Source organism: Diceros bicornis, chromosome 4, assembly GCF_020826845.1.
Source record: "Diceros bicornis minor isolate mBicDic1 chromosome 4, mDicBic1.mat.cur, whole genome shotgun sequence".
NCBI classification, from domain to species: Eukaryota; Metazoa; Chordata; class Mammalia; order Perissodactyla; family Rhinocerotidae; genus Diceros; species Diceros bicornis.
Genome location: NC_080743.1, coordinates 4,674,056 through 4,694,688, shown reverse-complemented (window position 1 = coordinate 4,694,688; position 20,633 = coordinate 4,674,056). Strand labels below are relative to the sequence as shown.

Genomic DNA, 20,633 nt, shown 5'->3' with positions numbered 1-20,633 from the left:
AAAGGGGAATCCTCATTGCATTGCATTCCTTTGGATTTCAATCTTTCTAACACGTTTCTGAAATCAGAACATCTCAATAAAAAGAGAACAGGTTATTTCTTTGGTTTTACAAAACCATGAATATGTAGTGGTATTAATTAAAAGCATTATTATATTTTCTAGCTGCACATGGAAGATTCAATTGGCTGAACTGAAATTAGCCTAAAAGCCTCAAAAAAGTATTTGAAATTTAAAACATAATAATGAATGTCATAGACACAGCAACTACTGAATCAGTTCAAAGAGGTTCTATTTTGTTTACATGTTTCCTTAGCAAATGATATTTCTTTCTCTCAAGTGAGCCCTAAACAGCAAGGAATCCAGAATTTTTTCTGAATGCATAAGTTATCATGGTAACAATATCCCAGGACCTCTTCTGATTCACAAAACTTGATTAAACCACAAACCTTTTGGAAAGCCAATGAGAAACATTAGAGTGGAGCCTAATAAAAATTAGAGAACATAAGAGAGAAAGGGTATGTTATTCCTCTTTGATAGTCCCTTGTGGCATAGTTTTTTTGAAATCTGTAGCAGTGGAGTTATCCTGGATATCTTCTGTAAATATATAGATGGCTACAAGGAGAAAGAACATTATGGACCACAGGGAAGACTTGTAGAGAGGTTCACAAGAGCACCTTTAGATCGGAGTGGCCAAGGAGATACTCAGAACTGGCTGACACACAGGTAATTGTGGCCAGAAAAAAGGGGTGTTGTTAAAGATAGCCTGAGTTTAATTTCAAACACTTGGAACACAATCTAAATTAGATGATTTGAGTTTTTTACAAAAATCAGAATATCTCTAGAACGTGTAAGAAACAAGTGAAAGTAGCACATACAAGTCATCGGCACTGTGTGACTAATGTCAAACAGAAGCCTGCTGTGGTTCACAGAAACTAAAAACACAAGACACTAGAAGAATATCTGTAAGCTCTCTCTCGAGGATATTCCTGCAATGGGTAGGAGGAAGGCTAGTATACACTTAATTTCTGGAAGCATTCTTCTGGTGATAGTCAAGGTGGAAATTTCGAAGGTACCCACCACCATCCCTTGATAACACTCCCTTATAACATTATACTTGTCATTGTTTACCAGAGTTACAATGGGGAATAACATTTAAAATGGCATTTCCCTTCCATTTGAGAATAAACCCGTCATTCTGTGTCATAGCTATTTATTTACCACTAGTAAATTGCTCCTTGATACAGAAAATTAAAATTTTGACTGTCATCTGAAATATATATATATTTGTAATTTAACAATGCTACATTTGCTAAATAAAATCAAAATATTTAAATGTCATCTTGTTTCTAAGCATGTATAAGGGTATTACCGTGTATATATAAATTTTCTGTACTGTATAAGAAAACAAAGTTGAAAAGCAAATGATAGGAAAGGAGAAAAAAATCTGCAAAACATAAAAAATTGTTAGGCCTTGTGATGGTTAATGTTCTGTGTCAACTTGACAAGGCCACTGGGTGCTCAGACATTTGTACAAACATTATTCTGGGTGTGTCTGTGAGGCTGTTTCTGGATGAGATTAACATTTGAATCAGTAGACCAAGTAAAGAAGGTTGTTCCCTTTAGTGTGGGTGGGCCTCATCCAGTCAACTGAAGACCTGAATAGAACAAGAAGGCTGAGTAAGAGGGAACTTCTGTTGCTCGACTGACTTGAGCTGGAACATCAGTCATTTCTTTCTTTTGGTTCAAACTAAAACATTGGCTCTTCTTGGGTCTCAAATCTGCCAGTGTTGGGATTAGAATTTACAGCATCAGCTCTCCCGGGTCTCCAGCTTGCCAACTACAGATCTTGGGACTTCTCAGCCTCCACGATCCTATGAGCCAATTCGTTATAATAAATCTCATTCTAGATATATAGAAATCCTATTGGTTCTGTTTTTCTGGAGAACTCTAACTAATACAAGGCTAAATATCTATACATTTTAGAAATTTCTAAAAATCAACTAAGACCAATAAAATCCAACAACAAAATGGTCAAAGTATATGAATTAGAAAATCACATAAGAAATACAAATGGTCAATAAACAGAGCTCAACCTCACAAATAAACAAATAAAATTGAAATGAGATGCCATATTTTGCTTATGTGACAGGAAAAAAGGTAAAATCTTTCGCAGAAATGCAACAGCATAGCATTCATATACTCGTGTTGGGACTGCAAACGGTACAAAGCTTTGTGGAGAAGATCTCACAGTATCTATCAAATTCAAAAATGTGCATTCTACTCAACATAGAAATTCCTCTTTAGGAATTAATCTACAGAAATATTCTCCCAAATATACAAAGATATATGAACATAAATTTCAATGCAGCATTATTTGTCACAGAATAAGAAATGTCTGTCAATGGGGCATTGGTCAAATAAATTAATAATTTAAGGTGCATTCATACAGTTCATTTTTGTGCAACTATTAAATAAGTACAAGAGTAAATATTGACAGGAAAAGTTGTCATGATAAATTAAAAAGCTGCTAAGTGGAAAAAGAAAAATGCATAACCATATGTATAGACCAACTCTATTTTTGCAGCTATAGATGTGAATGTGTGTGTGTGTGTGTGTGTGTATGTGTGTGTGTCTGAGTGAGATACTGGCTCAACACAAGGTTGACATAAGGCAAGCCATATTGTAGAAAAGAAATCGTATTGTAACTTTGAATGACCTCCAATTAACTAACTTAGACACGCTCTGTAGACTTTATGGCCCCTCCCAGCTGCTATAAGTTGATAACTTGGTTCTTTTGAGTTTCTTAGGAATTTGATGACCTCTGGGCAGAGAGTCTATACTGATAGCCATCATCAATGACAACTGAAAGATCAGTGTATAGGGTGTTGCTCTGGTCTCTGATGCATATCCAGTAAGGCAAAAGACTATCAGGAACTAAGACCAGATGTCTGCCCCGACCTGGAGATCAGATGGATGCCCCCACCCAGAGACCAGATGCCTCCCACACCCAGAGACCTGCCCCCTATATAACTGGCCTGTAGTCTTTGTTCTGTAAGATGGTTCTTTTGGACATTGTTCAGGCATCTTCCCGCTTGCTAGCAAGCTGTAATAAAAAGTCCTTTCTCTCCTACCTCCTTGCCTTTTGACTATTGGCATGTCTTGCGGCGGGCAGACAACCCCTCCCCCTCCTTGGGCAGTAACATGTGTGTGTTATGGTTCTGGAAGGACACACATCAGGTTGTTTACAGGAAGTTGGGAATGGCTTTCATTTTCACACTTACATTTTTGTTCGGTTGCATTTTTAATCATGAGCCTGAGAATTCCTAATTGGAAATGGGAAATTCTGCAGCCAGTAAAGGAAACAGCATCTCTAAGGGCAAAATCTCTACCTTATACACGGACATTTAAAAAGCAAGTAACTTACCCCAATGTAACAAAGCCACACAGAATTTTTGACAAATCATCTTACTTCAGAGAAGTACACCTGAAAAACAGTAAATCTAAAACACATACACAAACACACACATAAAACTGACATATATCCAAGCTGTCTGTGGAAGATATAAAAGGAAAAGTATTATAAATAAGTCTTTAAATTTTATTCCTCTATAATACTCTGGATCAATATCAGAGAAATGTCTCACATGAAAGTATAGCTATAAGTTATAGATTTATTCCTGTGCACATGCTATCCTACATAGTTAAAATATAAGCCATATACTCATATATGCCATAATCAAAAAATTTTCAAAGTTCCTTTATGCCATGACAAGTATCACAGGATAAGACTGAATTTTTAACTAAACAAAAGTGTTTTCATGTTGATTAAATATGTACAGCCAATCTAACATTATTAATATCATACTCTTCATTTTTTTCATGCTCAGTTCTTAAATTTCTTATTTTCTAAAGCCTTTATCTTTACTATGGTACTACAAAGCCAAAGGGTTATAGCACAGGGAATGATTGCATATTTATTTCCAATAAAGAGGAGGAAATTTTCAAATACGCTTTTGCAAACCCACTGTTCATCTGCAGATGAGGTAATATTCACAGTGGACCATTACCAGAGTAATTCAAAGAAAGTCTGATGGCTTAAAATATCCAAATGATAGGGATGACTATAGGGAAAGAGGCAAGCTTTCCCACGAATTCTACTCAATTCAAAATACATCATCAATAAGATTATTTGTACTCAAGTGTCTGTCATGAATTAGAATGGTAATATAATTTTAATATATTGGGTTTAGCTTTGTAATGAAACACTAAAGGCTTTTGACGTTCCCTTCTTCTTTGTTATCTCAAATTGGGGATTCAGTTCACTACACAAAAGGTAATCTGAAGTAAAAAGCCCTGAACTAGGTGAAAGGAGTCTTGAGTGCCAGCCTAGGCTCTTTGATCAATCAGCTCTAGGTCTTGAGACACCAACACTCTGGACCTCAGGTTCCTCATCTACAAATCAGACTGATGAATGATCTCTATAATCCCTTCCAGAGCTGCTTATGATTCTGAGAGATTTCATTTTAAAATAGAAATCATAGCTTTACCACAAAGAATATCATAAAATATTAAGTGAGAAACATGTCTTATAAGTCATATCTGAGAATTGGTACCGTGTGGTGAAATGTTTAATTCACAACTTACATGAATCTTAGGAAGAAAATGGATGAGGACAAATATTTTGTAGTATGGTAAACTTGTTTGTCAGACTATCAGTTTTTCATCAGAGTGTTGGTTCTTTACACATTGACATCACAGTTTCTTTAAGATTTTTAGCAATTGGTTCAGTTTGGAATCCTCATTATCTAATCATATTAAAAGTGTGCAAATTCCTCCCAGTTTTCTATGCTACCTGTTTCTGATACAACATTTTCTCATAAAATAAACCCAAGGGCAAGTTTCATAATCAGGATGTGTCACAGATACACCACGTCACTAGACTAAGCATCTCGGCTGAACTCACTAGTGACTAGTAATTCAGGGAACAATTGATTGACTCATTTTTAACTCAATGGATCCACTGAGTTAAGTGACCAAACAGATCAGCTGTTTTTCCTTACATAAGATAACCATTCTTTTATTTAATGTTCCATGCAAACCACAAACTATTCTTCTGGTTTGAATTCTTATAGTCAGGTTTTGCTCTTATATACCAGAGAAACAATCCCAGGTGTGAAAAGGACACAGATGCAGCCTTGAAGAGGCCGTGAAAGGCAGTACCTGATAGACTCAAAGAGAGAAATGTTTACATGCATCCTAAATTATACCAGAAAGGAACAAAATGAGGCTTACAAAAACACAAATAATACAGAAAAAACTGACAGAGATTTTAAAACTGTGAAAAAAAAATCAAGCAAAGAGAAAACCAATTACCATTTACCCAACCAAAACCAAAAACCAATTACCACCAAAATAAGTCTGATATACAAAACACCATTAATTTGAATTTACTTCCTAAGAATGAGCTATTAATTTCCCTTAAGTTTTTTTAAGGTCAAACTGTTCAATTATAAATTCACAGAGTACCTAAAATAAAATGAAACCAAGAGCTTAGGGGAAAAGTACAAAGATTCCTAACACTGAAAACAGAAAGAAATTTCACCTGACTTCCTTCATAGGATAACAAGTAACCTCCTCATAGACATCCCAATGTACCAGTCTTTCCTGGGAATTTCAAAACTCAATAATTTCTCACCACCCCCCCCCCACCCCCCGCACCACTGCCAATATCTGGTTCTAAGCCACATCATCTCCTGCCTGGACGATCAGAGAGCCTCCTAACTGATCTGCCGGCTGCTGCCTTTCCTCCCCATTCAGTCGATTCTCCATGCAGCAGCCAGAGTGGTCTTGTTAACACACAGGTTAGATCGCGGCTCTCTTTCCCCAGACCCTGCAGTACTCCCCTTTTCACTCGGAGGAAAAGTCCAAGTCTTGTGCAAAACCACAAGTCCTCGGTCTCTATTGCCTCTCTGACCTTATCAACCACTTCTCTCCCCTTTGCTCAAGCCACCCTCTCAGAGGTGCCTTCCCCGACCAGCCTACCTAAAATTTCAACACCTTCCCCACACAGGCATGTCATATCTGCTGTTCTGCTTAATTTTTTTCTCCTTACTACTTAACACTATCTAACATGAATATGATTTGTTATTTTTCCTGTTTATTTTCTAACTCTCTCCACTAGAATATAAACTCCACTAGACCAAAGGATGTTTTGACTGTTTCCTTTTCATCATTATATCCTTCACACACAGAAGCCTGCCTCCCATATAGAAGGTGCTCCATATATATTAACTGAATGAATGAATGAATGAATGGCAAGATATGACTCTTTCTTGAAATAATTCTTCAAAACTGGCTGGTAGTATCACACCAGGACAAAATTAAATAAAAGCAATCTTTAAAAGAGGCATTCTAATATCATCCAAATACAGCTCTTTGAGAATCTGTCTAAATACCAGAGAGAATTTAAGAACAGTGATTCTTAACTATTTTCGGATGACGAACCTTGAGAATATCATGAGAGCAATGTACCAACTGCCAGGAAGAGGCATATACACCTAAAATTCAGGCTATAATTTCAAGGGGTTAATAAATTCTCTAAAATTTATCCAAAGTTTCCAGATTAAGAATTCCTAATGTAGACAAATAAATGGAGTGCACGTTCCTCAGGCAATCCTCTATAATTGTAGCTCCATGAGTTGAGCCATCAATATACACCAAGCTATGAGGAGTTTGAGATAATATCGCCTAACATCCCCCTGGAATGTAATCATTCTATGTTGATAGTTAACAGGAGCAATGTGTCTTGTTCAAAATATTTGAAGAAATCTTTATAAAGTATACAAAGATTCACCGTAGTCTGATCTAAATGATATATCCATGATATTTGGATGTACAGGTAATAATTCAATTTGCATAATACACCAAATGCAGTAAGCATATTAAACATATCACTAATTCTTCAGTTATTACTATAAACTTTAAACAAAAGGAAAAATCAAGATCTATCTTTTACTGAATTATATTATCAGACTGTTTAACTTCTATCATAGAGAATTCCTTGTGTTATTTTTATGTATTGAATTCTACTTAAATAGACACAGAATAGTCTCGATTAGTGTTTGAATGAGTGATTGGGCAGAAAGGAAATTATGTACAACTTGTTCCAATGATCTCAAAAAGTCTCTAGATTTGTAGAAAAGTTTATGAGTAAGAAAAGCAATTCTGACAATTCTGTTGCTTTGATGAACAAACTCAACGAGCTCCATCTGCCACTAATTTTTGCTTCTACTTTCTGCTAGAGAAGCACCCATCTTTCACTTAAATAACAACATTCAAGCATTTTATTTAAATATAAATGGAAGACACTATTTCTTCAAGTGTCAAAAATTTAACAAAATAAATATAGCCTGGTCCATTTCTAGCAACCTCCTCATTTTAAGCATGCTTACTTTCACTTCTTCACTTAGGATAGAAATTGGTCACGTTATTCCCATCAACTAACTGTTACAGACTTCGATTATTTTTAAAATTTAAAAAAATCTTCTTCTGTCATCCTGAATAAGCATTTGTCCCTCTGAAAACATAATTTCAAGTAATTTAATTCATGATATTCTAATTGTGTGCTCTTGTTGCAAATTAATTCCTTGAAAATGCATAGGGATAAACTATGATTTATAGATCCAGGTACCAAAGTCAACACAGTTGAGTCAGAATAAGCATCTTACCTACGTACAAAGTAACTTAAAATCTGTACATAAATCAACTCCTTTAAAGATTAACTGAATATTTGGTAAAATGTAAGTTACGATACAAGGTGTTATAAATATAAAAACTAAGAAGAAATCATCATTTACTTTGAGAAGTAACATAATTTTACGATTTTTTGACATATCAAAGTACTACAATGTAAATATGAATAAAGTACCATAGGACTTCAGATTCATCCCAAAATACTGAATGCTAGAAGACAATCCAGTAATGCCTGATGGAATACTATTTACAGTTTAAAATTCTATTAGCACTCAAGCAAGTATCAGAGCAAAACAAAAATATTTCAATACACAATGACTTAGAAAATTTACATCCTAGGAATCTCTTTCTCAGAAGTAACTTTACAAGATAATGCAGCAAAATGAGGAGTAAACCAAGAAAGAGGGATTCAGGATTCAGGAAAGCATGACTACAACTCAGGTTGATGGCTCCGCAGACTCGAGAATGACCAGTCCAGAGAGCAGCTGGAGTACAGACAACCCCTAAAATGAAATGGCAGGAGGAAGGCGGGGATGGAAGGCCACTTGATATGTAATATGATTCTGAAACTGCAAAAATTTGAAAATAAAACAAAAACACACACTAGAACCAGAGAAAAAAGGGAGTCATAGTTCAACATTGAAGCCACTTGTCCAAATAAGAATATGAGTTCAGAGGGCTTCAAAAAGAAGAATGAAATGGATTCCAAAAACTAAACAGAATGAGTAAAAAACTGAAAATTAGGGATATAACGAAGAAAACCCACGTATCTTCTCCCAATAAGAAAAAATAAAGTTAATTGGAAAAAGCTTTACAAAAAGTCCTGATCTACATATGAACTAAAATAAAATATGGCATAATTTTGAGCAAATGCTGAAATTAAAGAATTCATTTGAAAGAAGGAAGAATCCCCTTAACCCTGATTCTAGGAACACTCTCCTTTGAGTGGCTGAGGAGTCATATTAAATGAAATGTAATCCTAGAACACTTCTTGGTTCTGCAGTGAGCAATATTTACAAAGTCATAATAACATTAATGCTATTTATTGATTTTTCAAATTTTTGGCTCAACCAATAGACAAAAATGAAAGATTTAATTACAAATACTAAGTATAAAATATTATCAATATTCTCACTGTACACTTGTCAAAATTTGGATGGTATAATTAGAGAATTGGTGGGAAGGCAAAGGGTGAAATATCCCAAGTTCATGAAGTAGGAAGTCAAGAGGAACTATCTGTAGGGAACAGAACAAGAAATAGTGGTGGGATTTACAAATGTAACCAATAAAAGAGGTCAGAAAATTAACATAATTATATGTGGAGGACGGAGAAAGAAAGAAGGTGAAATTAGTAAGCTAAATTCTTTTCTACCACAGTATCTGTTTAAAGTTGATAAATAAAAAGAAAAGAAAAAAAAGTTTGCATAGCATATTATTTAGCCCTACAGAGGTAGCCACAGGAAGAACTAAAACCAGAAATGATTCAAGTTAGTTGTTCCCAAGGTCAGGAATAGCATAGTGAGGGTAATGGGGCAGTAGGTTTTTGTAACCATATGCATGGATTATTTTCACACAAAATTATTATTTAATCCTTTTAATTAAATTAAGTGCTATGGGATTTCAGAGAAAATAGCTACTAACAAATTCCTAGAAGCCAACGAAAGAGTCACAGAAGTGAAATGTTAGTTAAACTCTAAGTAACACAAAGAGAGTGTTGTATTTCCTCTATTTTAAGATTGTAGGGGAGCAGAATTTGCTACCCCAAAATGTATCTCTTTGGCTCCATTATTTTTAAGAACAATAGACTCAGGAAGAAACTTTGACCTTCCCTCTAACTGCCTAAAAGAATTTAAGATAGAAAGCCTCTTCCAGGAGAGAGTGATCACCATAGATAACTATAGTACAGTATGGACTAGGTGTGGTAGACAGGGAGGAACCTAGCAAGGCCCATTTGATCAAAGTCTTCTCCATGTCCCATTGTCTCTGCAAGAGGTGGCAAACATTTGTTACCAAACATTTGCTTTTCCATCTCCATGTGAGTTGCCTTCCTCCCCTTTGAAGTTTCACACCACCACCCCCAACATCCTCCTTTGTCTTTAGCTGAAAAGGGTATTTGAGGTGGTGGCTTCAGCCATTTTGGCAAGTTACTCAGTTTTCCTGGGTTTCTCTCATGTATACATGTTATTCAACTTTGTTTTTTTCCTGTTATTCTGTCTCAGGGAAATTTAATTCTTAGACCAGCCAGAAGAACCTAGAAAGGCAGGGGAAAATTTCTTCCTCCCCTACAAGATTCACAACATTTTAACACCTCTGACATCAGGATGTGTGTTAAAATCAATGCCATCTTACAGTTACTGATGGCCTGGCAGCAGTGGTGATCCAGTTGTCACTGACTATAAACATGCAAACTGGGGTATTTTCCTAATGACAGCCTGAACAATTTTAACCCATCAATAGTTCGGTCAACAAACTATTTAAAGACCATTTGAGGAAGGAAAACGAGCCCTGAGTGTTGTCTGAAAACCTTATGTTGACATCTTACAGTAAGATCAATACAGAGCCAGCATAAAATTTGCAAAATGGACCAACCTAGAAGAAAATCTCAGAAACAATAGTGAAGCATTTTTTATGAAGTGCTACAGTGCAAATATTTTTGATACCCCAGAATATGGGATGGTTTGGGAAAATACTAACATCAACAGCACTGAGTTGAAAAGTGATCCAAAAAAACTAGGTTCTGAAAATGAAAAATAATTCCTTAACCAATTTCCTTGATTTATACTTTTTCCTTATGAGAGTGATATGATTTAAACAAAAATCTTTATCTAAATAATTCTAAAAGAGTTCTTTCAGTAGGTATAAAACAAAAATTCTAAATGATGAGAAGCATTGTAAAATAGTTAAATAGGTAGAGCTTTTTCTTTCTCAGCAGCACACAAACGATACTATCTTAAAAATCCATGACGTTTTAGATTTAAAGAATTAAAACTACCTATGAAAAATGGTAATTAGGAGAAATCAGAGAAATTACTTCTAGCTTCGGTAAATCATAACAGATTCTATAGAGAAGTGAAGATTTAACTGCCCATTGAAGAATGGGGAGGAATATGAAGTATATCACATTATAAAAGAGATTTGTATTATATTGTATTATAAAAGAGATCCCTACAGGACCTATGGTCTGTAAAAACAAATATCAGCCAAAGGGTATCAATAAAAGATAACAGGAACTCCTGTGTAAGAACTGATTTGCAAGTTTAGAATCAAAGACCAAGAAGCCACTTGCCCAGATGACTGCTTTTTATGGAAAGAGTATTTTTACATGCTGTTTGTTCTGTGTGAAAACCTTTTCTTCCTCCAAATCAGACCTGTGACTAGCAGTGTTGTAAGACACCATGTCACTAGAGAAATACTCAGCTACCTCCTGGGTAAGTCTAATATGATAGTGTGTGTGTGTGTGTGTGTGTGTGTGTGTGTGTGTGTGTGTCTATGTGTGTGTATAATTTATTTTCTCTTTCATCTCCTAAATACTGACCAGTTTGGTTCAGAAATTTTGTTGGTGCATACAGAAATCTAATTGTTCGATTATCTCATTTTTACAGTTTCCTAATATTCATAGGATATTAGGATATATACCCAAATAACAGCTCCTAGTTAAAGTAAAATGAGAAAACATAATTCTGAGAAAAACTAAGTTGTCCTATGCCTTCACTAAACAGATATTTGGTAACAGCTGATCTTAAACATGAGTTCACATTTTTAAAACCTATTAAAATACCATTACAGAAGCTCCTGAGAATCTCTGCTTGGCTCAAACCTTTAGCTGGTATTTAATACAAATAGATAAAAGACTTATACGTTCCCATAAACTTTATGGAAATTATTGGTACAAGAGTATAACCTCTCTCTCTCTCCCCTAGCCCTTCTTCCTTCTCTCTCTCACTTTTTCATTCACTATTATACACACACGTATACAGATTTGTAAGTCTATTCTGTTTCTGGATTTTCCCCCTCTAATTGGCAAAGACTTTAAAATTAATATTAATGCCACAATACCCCTTAAGAATGTCTCTAGTTGTGTCATTTTCATTTGCTAGTCCACAGTACTCTAGTTTGACTCAAAGAGGTCCACAGTGTACCACAAAATTTGTTTAAAGTAGTTCTCAAATGCATGACTCTCTCCTTCCAGATCATCCAGAGTCCACCAGACAGTGGCTCCCTCAGCTCTGTTCTCTCCTCAACAAGTCTCCATGCTATGTATGCTAAGCAGAACCACAGCTTTACCTAGCCGACTGGATTACCTGGAGACGTCCATGGCCAGGCGAATACTCTCTCACACTAACTGAAAGTGGACTGTATTCACTTTTGGGGAGACTTTATCAATTACCATAAAATTGTATAAGTGGGAAGAATCTAGCCTATTAATGTTATGGAAGAATAAGTGACTTGCTGACTTTCATTCCGTGAGAATCAATATCCACAAAAATTTCACATCGCTTACCTTAAACATATTGAGTGCTCACAGTTCTGAAAAAGATTCTAAACTTCCAAGTCCATGCCACTTAAATTTGACAGTGATTTTTACAACATATCCAGCATTTATTTGACAGTGATTTTTACTACATATCCAGCATTTCTGTGTCTGATATTTCTTATAAACAATTACTAAAATTCACTTGAAAATATGATAATGGTATTAATCACATCTTTAAGTTTGGCCTGTCAGCAATGTAGATTCAAGGGTTACAAGAATGGATATTTTTGGTTTTCATGTTCAATCCAACAGGAAGTATGAGGATAATCATAAGTCAGAACTATTGAAAAGTGTTGTTAAATACGTATTTTAAAATAATATCCCCCCAATAAAACCCTATAGAAACAGAAATATAACTCAAGAGAGTCACTCCAAATTGATGAAAGCTTTCATTCAGTGGAATATATAATCATTTTAAATATGTATATATAACTTCAAATAAGATATGCATATTATAATTTAGCTTCAAAATATATAAGAGTACTACAAGGAAAAAGACAGAAATCCACATGTATGGTGGAAGATTTTAACACACTCTCCTAAAGAATGAAAAGAACAAGCAGACCCAAAATAAATGGGGATATATGAGATTGAAAACAATACTAAGAAATAACATTGGCACAACAACATTAACAAATTTGACATACATTGAACTCTGCTCCCCAAAACTGCAGATTACACATTATTTTCAAGCACCAATGGGGCATTTACAAAAACTGACCAACACAAAGACATAAAAGAAGTTACAAACAAATCTAAACGACTAAAATCATACAGGACCACATTCTCTGACCAGTATTTTTAAGGCAGGAAAAAGTAGAAAAATATAACTACACAAATGCCATAGGTTAGGACATTAAGAAAAATACTTTTGAGTAAACCACTGGGCAAAAAAGATATAATTAAAATCAAAATACACTTTAAACTGGTGATAGTGAAAAAAGCATCTCAAAACTTATTTCATGCAGATAAAGGAGTACTGAGGGGAAATTCAAAGTCATAAATACATAATATTTAAAAAAAGAAGGCTGAAAATTAATGAGCTATCTTTCATTTTAAGAAGTTAAAATAAAACAGCAAAAAAAGGAATATCAAAGGAAGTAAAATGGAGGAAATACTAATGATAAGAGCTTAAACTAATAAAATAGAAAACAAACATACAAAAGTGAGAATCAAAAAATATAAAATTGGTGTTTTGAAAAACAAGTAAAATTAATAAAATTCTGATGAGCTTGAAAGAGAGAAAGCACAAATAACCAATATCAACAATGAAAGGGGGACATAAATGCAGAATTAATTACGATCAACTTTACGCCAATTAATTTTGAAATTTTAGATGAAATGGGCAAATTCTCAAAAAATATAATTTACCAAAGCTGACTCAATAAAAAGAAAGAAAGAAAGAGAAGGAGAGAGAGACGAAGAAAGCTGAAAAGTCCTATAGGCAGGAAAAAATTCAATCCATGGTCAAAAATTTGGTTTCACCAAAGATTTGTACAATGAAATAAGTCATTTAAACCAGCAAAAACTCTTCCAGAGACTAGAAAGCAGTCAACACTTGCCAACTCTAATTTATAGTTAATATAACCTTAATACCAAAACACAACAAGGACAATTTGAATAAGGAAGATTACAGCCAATCTTATACATGAATATAGACTTTTTAAAATCCTTAGCAAAATGCTAGCAAATGGAATTCTACAATGCACAAAAAGCTCATATAGCATGAGTAGGACTGTCTCAGTGAGGGTAGTGGGGCAGGGGACTATGATTTAATATTTTAAAAATCCATTAATATAATTCACTCCATTAATAAATTGAAGGAAAAAGGCATTTCATTATATCAGCAAATATAAAAAAGCATTTGATAACAGTCAACATCCATTCTTGACAAAAAACTATTTGCAAGCTAGAAATAGAAGGAAATTATTAAACCTGAAAAGGGGTATGTACCAAAACCCAAAGAAAACAACATTCTCACTGTAAAATGATTCCTCCTGTCAGCACTTTAAATCAACGTTTCCCTTTAGGTCCTAGTCAAGGCAGTAAGGGAAGGGGGGAGAAGTTTAAGGATTATAAAGGAAGAAACAAAGCTGTCACTATGCATAAATGACAAAAAAGATAGAAAATCCAAAAGTATCTACATGTAAGTTGCTTAATTACAAAATTCAGCAAAGTCACCAGTGAATAATATAACTATATAAAACCAAATGTTTTAAACACTTCTTAACTTATTCCATGAGGCCAGTATTACTCCGATATCAAAACCAGACAAAGATATCGCAACAAAACTATAGACCAATATCCCTTAAGAATACAGATGCAAAAATACTAGCAAACCAAATCCCGCAATGTATAAAAAGAATTCTACACCATGACCAAATATGATTTATCTCAGAAATCAAGTTTGGTTTAAAATATGAAAATTAATGTATCAGTCAATCATGATACTAGAATAAAAGACATGATCATCTCAATAAAAAAAATTTGAAAAACTCCAACACCATTTCATGATAAAAACATTCAACAAACTAAGAATAGAAGAGAACTTCCTCAACCTGATAACAGCTACATATGAATAACCCACAGCTAACATCATACTTAACGGTGAAAGACTGGATGCTTCTCTGCTAAGATCAGGAACAAGACAGAGGTATTCACTTGCACTTTGTATTCAACACTGTACTGGAGGTTCTAGCCAGGGCAATTAGGCAAGAAAAAGAAAAGACATCCAGATAGCAAAGAAAGAAGTAAAACTATCTCTAGTCTCAAATGACATGATCTTGTATATAGAAAATACTAAGGAATTCACAAAAAATACATTGCACCTAATAAATAAGTTCAACAAGATTGTAGAATACAAGATCAATGTACAAAAATCATTTGTATTCCTATGCTCTAGCAATGAACAATCTAAAAATAAAATGAAAAGATAATTTCACTTCCAATAGCATAAGAAAGAATAAAATACTTAGGAAGAAATTCAACAAAAGAAGTGCAAGACTATAAAACATCACTGAAAGAAATTAAAGAATACCTAAATAAATGAAAAATATCCCATGTTCATAGATTGAAAGACTTAATTTTATTAGGTTGGTAATACTCCCCAAATTGATCTCAGATTCAATGCAATCCCTTCAGAATCCTAGCCACCTTTTGTGCAGAAACTGACAAGCTGATTCTAAAATTCATATGGATATGCAAGGGAATAACCAAAATAACATTGGAAAAGAAGAACAAAATTGGAGGATTCAGACTTCTGATCTCAAAGCTTGCTTCGAACCTACAGTAACCAAGACAGTGTGGTACTGGTGTAAGGACAGAAATATAGATCAATGGAATGGAATTGAGGTGCCAGAAATAAACTCTTACTTTTTTGGCAATTTGATGTTTGACAAGATGCCTAGACATGGGGAAAGAATGGTCTTTTCAACAAATGGTGCTGGGACAAGTAGATATCCACATGAAAAAGAATGAAGTTGGTTCCTTCCTTCACTCCATATATTATTCAAAGTAATCAAAAATCTAAATGTAAAAGCTAAAACTATAAAATTCCTATAAGTAAAACACAGAAGAAATCTTCACAACCTGGAATTAGGTAATGTTTTCTCAGATATGACACCAAAAATAGATAAATTGGACTTCATTAAAATTAAAAACTTTGGGGCTTCGAAGGAAACCATCAAAAAAGTGAAAAAACAACCCACAAAATGGGAGAAAATATTTGAAATCATATGTCTTATAAGGGATTTTTATCTATATATACAGAACTCTTACAACACAACAATAATAAGACCAACAGCCCAATCAAAAAACAGGCAAAAAACATTTCTCCAAAAAAGATACACAAATAGCCAATAAGCACATGAAAAAGTACTCAATATCATTAGTCATCAGGAAACACATATCAAAAGCATAATGAGATACCACTTCACATCCACTAGGATAGCTATAATCAAACGTATGGGCAGTAACAAGTGTTGACAAGGATGTGGAGAAATTGGAACCCTTGTACACTGCTGGTGGGAATGTAAAATGATGAAAACTGCTTTGGAAACCATTTGGCAGATTTTCAAATGTTAAACATAATGTTACCATATGACTCAGGAATTCCACTCCTAGGTATATACCCAAGAGAGATAAAAACATACAGTCACACAAAAACTTGTACACAAGTGTTAGTAGCAGCATTATTCATAAAAGTCAAAAAGTGGAAACTACCCAAATGTCTATATACTGATGAAGGAATAAACAAAATGTGCTATATACGTATAATGGAATATTATGTGGCCATAAAAAGGAATAAAGTACTGATCCATACTACAGCATGGATGAAACTTGAAAACATTATGCTAAGTGAAAGAATCTGGTCACTAAAAGGCCTCATGATTTTATTTATATGAAATGTGCAGAAGAGGCAAATCCACAGACACAGAGACTAGATCAGTGGTTTCTAGGGATGGGAGGAGGGGGACTAAGGAGTGACTGCTAATGCGTATAGGGTTTCTTTGGGAAGTGATAAATATGTTCTAAAATTAGATAGTGGTGATGGTGGCACAACTCTGTTACTGTACTAAAAACCAGTAAATTGTGCACTATAAAAAGATGAATTTTATGATATATGAATTATAGTCCAATAAAGCTGTTATTTTAAAAATACTTTTAAAGGTCAAGTTTATTTCTATATGGCAGTAATAAACAGACAATGAATTTTTTTAAAAGATACCATTCAAAATAATTTCAAAAACATGCCATTCCTGTGAATAAATCTAACAAGATGTTCAAGGATTCCTAAGGGAAAAATTAACAATGTTTACACTTACTATATTAGAGAAGACCTAAATATAGAGAGAGAGAGTCATGGATTCTAGGACTGAATATTTAAAAGATATCAACTTCCTTTTAATTGTTTTTAGACTCACAACAATCTCAATACAATCTCCATTAAATTCATAACAAATTTTTTAGAATGTGACAAGCTAATTCAAAAAATGTATATGGAAAGGCAAAGGGCCAAGAAATGCTATAGCACTCCTGAAAAAAACTACACAAAGTGGGAGGATTCACTACCCTACTTACCAGACAGCAAGACTTTATGTAAACCTGCAGTAATTACGACAATGTGGTAAGGGCAAAGACACATAAAAAGACAAGAGGAAAAGATACAGAGCCCAGAAACATACCCACACATACATCAACTCTTGATATTTGGAAATAAATATTTGTTCTTTAAGGCCACTAAATTCTGGGGTAATTTGTTATGCAGCAATAGAGAACTAATAAATTGTTGCTCACCAGTATTACCCGATTTACTTTCCCTTTAGTACAGAGGAGGATTAACCTGCCCCACCTCCTTGAAGTTAGGCATACTACGTGACTTCTTTTGCTTCTAAAAAAAAAAAAAATATGAGTGCAAATCATTCACGTCACTTCCAGATGGAGGCATTTAAAGCAGGTTCCTGATTATCCACGCTTTCTCTTCCCGTACTACATCAACTGGGAAAGTCCTGTGTTCCGATAGCACAGCTACAGAATGATGGGCATTCCCTGAATTTAGACCTCAGAGTTACTGAGAATAGTTGCCCTGGTAAGTTGCCTTAATCCATAGGAAACTTTGCATGAATGAGAAATAAATCTTTACTGCATTAAATTAATGAGATTGGGGGATTATTTCTTAGTGCAGCATAACCTAACCTATTCCTACAGATGCCAGGCTCAATCTCACTAGTAATTAAAGAAACGAACAGTAATGAGATAACAATACATACGCACCAGCCAGGCAAAAATTAAAGGTTCTGATAATACTAAATTTTGGCAACAATGTACAGCAATCAAAGCAAGAATGAAAATTAGTAGAACCACACTGAAAAAATGTGGAATTATCTAACAAAGCTGGTATCCGCGAGCCCTGTGACCTAGTAATGTGACTAGTAGTTTTATACTGTAAAGAAACTCCTGCATCTGTGCACTAAGATACTTGCAGAAGAAGAATCATTGGTCGTTTATTCATGGTAGTGAAAGAGAGGAAGGAAGGAGGGAGGGGGAGAGAAGGATGGAGGTGACCCAATTATCAGTAATCCGAATCAATAAACAATAGAAGTGTTATATTCATACACTGAAAAATATCCAGTAATGAAAACAAACAGCCACTGTGAGCAACAGCATTTAATCAACAAAAAAATTACCAAGCACCTCTTCTATGCTACGCCCTATTTCAGGTACTAGGGATACAACAGTGAACAAAAGAGAAAAAAATATGCCCCCATGGAGTTTACATTCTAATAGAAATGAGACAGGAAAAAAATGAGTACTAAGTCATATAGGATTTTAAAAGATGGTAAGTAGTATGGGGAAAGCAAAGTGAAGGAAAGGGGAGAGAGTGTACTGCAAGGTAAGATGTGCAGTTTTCAATGCGGTAATCAGGGCAGGCCTCACTGAAAAGGAGAAGACCGAACAAAGCCTGACGGGAAGTGACGGAACAGAGTAAGACACGTGGACATCTGGGAGAAGAGCGTTCCAGGCAGAGGAAGCTAAAGTGCGAAGACTGCCTCTGATCTAGTCAAAGAGTAGCAAGGACACCAGTGTGGCTGGAGCCGAGTGAGAAAGAAGAGCAGTGGGAAATGAGATCCGACAGGGACAGGCGAGGGGAAATCAGGGAGGCGATCCTAAAGTCTTGGGTTTTTACTCTGTATGAACTGGAAAGGCATCGGCGATTTTGGAGCAGAAAAGTGACGTGATCTGAGACACGTTGTAAGAGCTCTGACTGCACTTTTGAGAACGGACGACGGAGGGCAGCGGATAAAAGCCGGGAGACCAGTTAGGAGGTCCTTGCAATAATCCTTGTGGGAGATGATGGTGGCCACCCTGGAGGTGATGAAAGTAATTACATCCAGATTTATTTTGAAGACAGAGCACAGAGGATTTCCTGACACATTACATCTGAGGCATGAGGGAATGGGAGAAATCAAAGACGACTCCAAGGTTTGGGCCTGAGCAACTTGAAGGATGGAGATGGGGAAAACTACAGATAGAGCAGGCTTGGGCAAGATGAAGCTTCCATTTGGAGCACGTTAAGCTGAAGATGTCTACAAGACATCCAAATGGAAATGCTGAGTAGGCAGGTGGATATAGAGGTCTGAAGTTCAGGGAGAGAAGTCAAGGCTTAAGCTATCATTTTGGAGTTATCAGTATACAAATACAGAGATTGCATGAAATCATCAAAGAGTGTAGAGAGAAGAGAGCTCCCAGGGACTAAAGCTTAAGGCATTCTATGGTTAAAACCTCTAAGAGAAGAGAGACCAGCAAAGGAGACAGACAGGAGCGGCCAGTGAAGGAGGAAAATCAAGAGTGGTGTCCTGGGAGTCAATGAGGAAATATTACCAAGAACACAGAGCGATAACTGTGACAATGCCACCAATAGGTGAAGTAAGATCAACACTGACAACGGACTATTGGATTTAGGAAAGGGGATGTCACTGGTGACCACAACAGGAACGGCTTTGGCAGAGAACTGAAAACAAAAGATTGATAGGAATGGGTTTGAGAGAGAATGTAAAGAGCTGAACTGATGATAGGGAATACAGACAACTCTTTTCAAAAGTTTTTGCTTTAAAAGGGAGCAAAGAAATGGCTTAATCTCACAAACATAATGTTAAGCAAAAGAATCTATGAAAGAATGCCTCCTATATTCATATAAGATTTTTTTTAAGGTAAAACTAAACATGAACAGGAAGAAACAAGCAAGAGGTTTCTGGGTATTGGCATGCTGTCTTACCTGTGTGGTGAATAATGGGGTATTTGCCTTATAATTATCTGTTACAACAATTTGCTATGTTATTTGTCAACAAGTACATTTGTTTTATGTACCTCTTACCCCTGTATATGTCATAGTACAAAGTGTTAAAAAAAATTAAAGATTAATATGATCATGCGTGTGAAAAAATAGATAATATCATCACTGAATCACAGAAGTTTTAAAAAGTATTTGAGAAGGAATATTCCAAGTTATAAGCAAACCAAACTTAAATTGAAACTCCAAAAGGTTATATGTACTAGGTCTGGCCAGTAGGGGAACCTTGGTGCCTTTCTGATTTAATTAAAAGCGGAATTTGTAAATCGCATAAAATCTTAAGAATTAGAGCAGATTGTAAGCCCTTTTCTTCATTTTTAACTCCACAGGATATATTTTTTTAGTGTGTGTGCGTGGCTCTCAGTATGAAAAATGCACTACAGTGTCTGCCAAGACAATTCTTTTTTTCCTGGATATTTTTAAGTTTTATTTCCAAGACCCCCCCACCCTGAGATATTGCACTTCACAAACACAAACCATTTGGTTATATAACAGTGA

The 20,633-nt window shown here is 35.1% G+C and overlaps 1 protein-coding gene across 3 annotated transcripts in view; it reads right to left on the bottom strand.

Moving 5' to 3' along the window:
* LEPR (leptin receptor) overlaps positions 1-20,633 on the bottom strand; it is a 77,381-nt gene that overhangs the window by 54,925 nt on the left and 1,823 nt on the right. For 2 of the 3 annotated variants that reach the window (XM_058538244.1, XM_058538243.1), the window contains exon 2: positions 3,425-3,484. In XM_058538244.1, the coding sequence (XP_058394227.1) occupies positions 3,425-3,464 (40 nt within the window). In that variant the 5' untranslated portion in view covers positions 3,465-3,484. Of the gene's footprint in view, positions 1-3,424; positions 3,552-20,633 lie in introns of all 3 variants that reach the window. The other variant, XM_058538242.1, reaches the window with a different exon arrangement.